The 6,000-nt window shown below is 36.9% G+C and overlaps 1 protein-coding gene across 2 annotated transcripts in view; it reads right to left on the bottom strand.

Annotated features, from left to right (window-relative positions):
* Nucleotides 1-3,725: 3,725 nt before the first annotated feature.
* The window catches only part of LOC134223775 (tyrosine-protein phosphatase non-receptor type 9), a 149,359-nt gene continuing 147,084 nt past the window's right edge, over nucleotides 3,726-6,000 (bottom strand). For both annotated transcript variants that reach the window (XM_062702966.1, XM_062702965.1), the window contains exons 6-7: nucleotides 4,463-4,853; nucleotides 3,726-4,399 (exon numbers count right to left, since the gene is read on the bottom strand). In XM_062702966.1, the coding sequence (XP_062558950.1) occupies nucleotides 3,965-4,399; nucleotides 4,463-4,853 (826 nt within the window). In that variant the 3' untranslated portion in view covers nucleotides 3,726-3,964. The remainder of the gene's footprint in view (nucleotides 4,400-4,462; nucleotides 4,854-6,000) is intronic.

The raw sequence follows: 6,000 nt of genomic DNA, 5'->3' as shown, positions 1-6,000 counted from the left end.
AACAGCGAGTTGAACGGCTGGCAAAGTTTCAGAGCGATCATTTTTCCAAGATCCGTAATTTCATTTCCGCCATGAACAAAGCATCATCCGACGGATACATAGAGCTTTATTGAAAAAAATCTTAGGTAATAGTTTCAAAATAGTTGAAAATAGTGACTTTTTGCGAGAAAAAGTGACTTTAGTGACTTGAGGTCTAAAAAAGAGACTTTTTAGTGACTTGCCCGAAAAAAGTGACCAAGTCACTAAAAAGTGACCCGCTACCAGGCCTGTTATTTACACTTTTTCTTCTTTCTTTATTGGCATTACCATTTTTGCATTCGTATATGATGAGGCTAACACGATAATACTTTTATGCCTAATTACACCCGAAAATTCCTTTGACCGTGAGTCCAACCAAGCCACCTAAGCATCATCGCTTTGTAGTCATGCTTCTAAGCGCATGGCTATAAGGTAGGCCCAATTCATTTACAGATATACAAGATTTTTGCAATAGCTTCGGAACGAAGTGACTAATCGATGTTCAATAGCAAACAATGGGGCCGAATTTCCCGTCGAGTGCAACTTATTACGAAAAAATGGTCCTTAACCAGTGTTTACAAATGTTCATACATGCACCCCACACAGGTGGAAGTTTTCAATCGACATATCAGATGCTAATCTGAAATAAATTTCATAGGAATCATAGGAAAACCTTCGCAGTACACAGGATTTTATTTTTACACGATTTTTTTTCGCTCGTGTTTTTTATCGTGTGACTTCAATTTACCACCAAACTCTTCGCAACATGTTTCAAAAAATCCAAGATAAATCAAAGAAAAATCACATGATGATTTAATTAAACATTTAGGATGAGTGGAAAATTGTGAAAATATAAATCCGGTGTTGAACTTAATCTAGAATTAAAAAAACACCTAAATAAAGAAAAAAAAATGAAAATATAAATCGTGTAAAAACAAAATCCAGTGTATTGCGGTATTGAGTTACCACGGAACCTGATTTTAATGCTTCTTCCAAAAATCCATCTGCGCTGAAACATAATTCACCTGAACCAGTGGCGTAGCCAGAAAATTGGACTGGGGGTGGGGGTTGTTTGGTTTCCGAAAAAAAATCTTCGTAAAATTTTGTCTTTGGGGGGGGTTTTATGTCCAAAACCAACCCCGTGGCTACGGCACTGACCTGAACTTATTTCAGGATCAAATTATGCATAGGAATCAATTCTCACTGTTCTTATACTTATGTAAGGTATAATATCTCTGGGGTTTTTCAGACACACTTGTCCCCATGTCAGCTTTTTTATACACATTTTTTTTCTATGGAGCGCAAGAGCCCGCTCCCCCAAAAGCTTACGTTATTAGTGTATGGCCCTTACTACAATACGCTTTGAAAAGACCTAATGCATCTAATTTGAAACAGGTAATTATCCAGACCCAACTAAACTTTTGCTAAGCGCAAAGTAATCTGATGATACTCTAGCACTGGGACAAATATGCTTGGATTTATCAATTTTGTCTTCAATTTCGCAGCATAAATGTCCCACTGAATAAATTCCACTAAAAAACAGTGTTTATCCTTTGAAACATACTAAGCCATTAGAAATACACTATTTTCATCGATATACGTTTATTAATCAAAATTTCATGGGGCAATTTAGCTACAAACTGAAAAATATGTTTCCAACTTCAATCGCATTTTTCTCAGTTGCGTATTTTTCGACATGGGACAGATATGCTTGACACGGCAGTTTTATTATTTTACATACTATGAAGATTTGCTCGATCGTCGAGTTCCGATTGATTATCCGCCTTGGTAATTAGAAACTCATTATATAGGTACATATGAAGGGAACCTCAAATAAATCTGGGAAAACATTGTAAATGGTGCTCAAATTGATGATTGCTCTCAAATTAGGTAGAGTGCTGATTTTCTATGCATTTCAATATGAATCCATCTTGGGCAGAAATAATTCTCAGATACCGTGTACGCACCCAACTTTGCGCAGCTCCTAACTTTGCGCATTTTGCGATAATTTTTGTAATAGAATGCGTTTAAATCGAATTTCGAAATATAATTATTACTTGTCAGCACAATATACATGTTATCATAACAGTGCATGCATTTTTTCGCTGTTAAATGACATATTTTTCATTTTAATAGTCGAAACTTGTACTGAAAACAGTGAAAATGACCAAAATGGCGTGTTCTTAGCACAAATAACAAGTGACGATTTACCCGAAAAACTGTATTTTTTGTAAATTTTTACAATCGCTGACAACTGATTACACATGGACCCAATAATTATAATATTGTAGATGCCATCTCATGAGAATTTAGTTAGTTATTTACAATTTTCTTTAAAATATATGATGCGCAATGTTATGAACAATTTTTCAATACAGTGTACCTAATTTTGCGCACAACTCGTATTTCTTCGATATTTTCAACATTTATTATATACCTCGTCGGAATAGGGTTTACGAAAAAGTACTTTTGTTAGCTGTGGCCAATGTACATAAATGAGGCTGTACATACACCAACAGACGTGAAAACATACTAAGTATGTCTAATCATAAGAAAATAATGCCGGGCATCCTCATATTCTCAAATATGCTCAAATATGCCTGCAAATGGAATGAACATAAATTGTAATAGTAGTTTTAGCTGAAAAAATAAAATTTGGACGAAAAATTGTATGATAGACGCTTGCTTCGTGTTAGAAATTTTCCAAGTTATGTGCGCAAAGTTAGGCATATAATAAGGGGTCTGCTTTGAAGTTCAATTTACTATTTATTTTAAATTTTTGTACCAAATTTAGTTCTCAAACAATAATATAATAATAATACTACAGCATGGAAACTATTTCAGGCAGATAGCTACTTTCTGTAAGTTGTACAAGTTGATTCAATTTTGCATTTCCTTAACTGCGCAAAGTATGGTGCGTGCACGGTACCTAGAATTTGATATTAAAAAACTTTCAAACAAACGTTCACTTTTCAGATAATTGTTTCACTGCATTTCGCAAACACAACTGGACTCATTTGGCAATATCCGTTAGGCGAATTTGATATAATTATTTTTATAATTTAACAAGTTTTACCATTTATATTGGTCATATATCATGATAGATAATCATTCAATATCATAGATGAAGGATTAGGGACGACATTAGGAATAGTCAATTTATCCAAAACAGCACAACGATGATTATTGGAACCATATATTGTTATAAAATGGTCCGAGCCAATGATACTTCATTGTCATTTTTCATCAGCAAAAGAGCGAGATTCGAATAAAACGCATGACAAAGGTATTATTTCTATGAATACATCAAGCCGAATAAATGTGACTATAAATGATCTTAATTCATCCAAAGAAAGTCATTAATGATGGATGAGATGAATGATCTTACGGACTATTTATAAGGATTCATAAATATGTAATTATTTCCGGGTTTCTACATGATAATAGAATCTGGGTTTTTACATAATAGAATCTGTAAAATGTTAGCTAATTCAATAATATATACAACCTCTCAGTGGAAAAATCGAGAGAATATGATAGCAAATCTTATTGGGTTGCAATCGCCAACCAGCTAGAAAGATAGACGCTATGCCACCGATTGTAAATGTTATAGACAGAAGGGTATAGCAAAAACAGACTTAATATTCGATAGCAGTACTTGGCATTCAAATTAACAATTTTGGAAATACGGAAAACGGACAAAAGAGTTGGGGAAGTTTGATTTTCGTTTCCGATCTGTAATTTCTACACATTGTTTCTATAGAGTTTAAAATATTTCCATCTCTCGTTATCTTTTATCTAAAGATTTAAAATATGTATTCTCAAGATGCACTACTCACTCATCAGTTCCAACATGATCTCGCACATTTCGTAATTAAAGTCTACACAAAAATGATAATAATCGAAACAAAAACCTCTCATAGCCTAATCACTACGAACATACACCCTAATCGGATTCCTCGTCCCTGTCGTCAAAACCGGATAAGTCCGCCGACTGCAACATTGAACGGGATAGTGCATACTCAATCAGCGCCAGATGACAGAATACGTATTGATCGGGCATCTGAATTGAATAAGCTCGCTGTGACCGAATTTTCTCGACCGTTCCTTTGATATCCGCCGTTCCAACATCCTCCAGCCGAGATATGCAGATATCCAGTGTGATAAATGTTCCCGTTCGTCCAATCCCGGCACTGCAATGTACCACAATCGGAGGCCCCCGTGGATGTCCAGCCCATAAATCGCCTAGGGCCTTAACCATATCGGCTTGTTTCTCGCGGGCACGCTGCAAAAAGTTCAACATAGCCCGTGCCGAGGCCGGCACTCCATAGTCTGGCCAGCTGGTAAACTGCCAGTGGGATACACAGCGCATTTCATCAGTCTGGAAATATATTTTTTACATTTATTAGCAATTTAAGTTTGATTATCAATTCCTTTAAGTTACCTTAGTATTCTTTAGTTCTAACTCGGCCACCGTATAGTCCTCGTTGGCTTCCACCGACAGTGTTCGCACCTGGTAGCAACCGTACTCAACGATGGTCGCTTCGCTCGGTTCCCAGTACTGGCCACATTTCACCCGGCCCCGCTCCATAACCCGCGTGGTCATTACTATCACCAGACAGTGCTGTTCCCAAACCATCCGCCAAAAGTCGTACGACGTCTTCGGTAGTGGGCCCTGCGTCGAGATGTACGCATTCTTCTGCTTGTAGCCGTCGACAAAGTTTGCGTTGATGTAATCCGACGTCGGATCATCGGCTTCCTGTGACAGGACGACCCGACTGTGGTCGTAGCACAATACGTCGGTGTAACGGTTCTTCGCCAGGTTGTTGCGTAACCTGAAATTTTGGAATAGAAAAGAATAATTTTAGTTTGAATGAACCTACTGCTTATTGGTTATCAGTTAAAACTTAAAAGATAAGACATAAGGGAAGATATGCGTAACACAAGAAAAAAACAACCGATTCGAATCCTGACGAATTTTTCAAGACAATGTTTTAGCTGTGCTAATTTTCTTTGAAGATTTTATTATATTTTCAATTTATTTAAGTTTGTTGAGCTATGATCCTGGTAGGCTAATAGTAATAAACGTTTACAGGAAAAAAATTGAATCAAAAAAATTATGAATGGAAACTACCTTCAACAGAGTTTCTAAGCCAACATGCTATTGGCATCTTGGACCTCGGGGTAATAGAAAGTTCGAACGACGATTCCATTGCTGGTCAAAAAGTGCCAAAATTGATATTCGAAATCAACAAAACAAAACCTGGGACAAATGGAAGGCTCAAGCTTAATATCAAAAGACAACTATGTGCTCTAGGGTGTCATTGGTTTGCCAAGTTTGCGATAAAAAGCTGTCTTATCTATTGGGTTTTGGATAATGAAGGGGTTATTAAAAAAGGACGAGCTCGGTGGTCTAGTTACAATCGCTTCTGCCTCACAAGCTGGAGGTCGTGGGTTCAATCCCGAGCTCGTTCCTATTAAACAATGTGGCATGGATTATATCACTTTTCTTGGTGAATCCTCGATCTATGCTGCAGTATATCTACCCTACCTAACTAACACACCTTCCTTTCCGTGGTAATTGTGGAGATACAGAGGTATTCATGGTCTATAGTAGCAACAATAACAACACGCTAACATATTCCTCTCATTTCCCAACTGACTGTAACGACTAGACCGGCGCCGTTATTGATCTTGATTTGTGAGCTGCTGCAACATTGTACTTCGAGAATAGGAATTACATTCCATAGTAGTGTCATTTACAGCAGTTCTAATCGATCACGGAATAGCAACCAGTGACATGTACAGTCAGTCTAAGCTAAGCTAAAGCTAAGCTATTGAATGGGTTATTTAAATTAAAAAAAAACAGCCATCTAAGACGAGTTAAGTACTCTCCATTTAATTCCACTACGTTTTGCTATCTTACGTAGATACGTATTTCGACCTCAAGATACGTATCTGCGTAAGATAACAAAACGTAGT

Source organism: Armigeres subalbatus, chromosome 3 (genome assembly GCF_024139115.2).
Source record: "Armigeres subalbatus isolate Guangzhou_Male chromosome 3, GZ_Asu_2, whole genome shotgun sequence".
Taxonomy (NCBI): domain Eukaryota; kingdom Metazoa; phylum Arthropoda; class Insecta; order Diptera; family Culicidae; genus Armigeres; species Armigeres subalbatus.
Note: the sequence above shows the minus strand (reverse complement) of the source record. Positions and strands in the feature narration are given on the sequence as shown.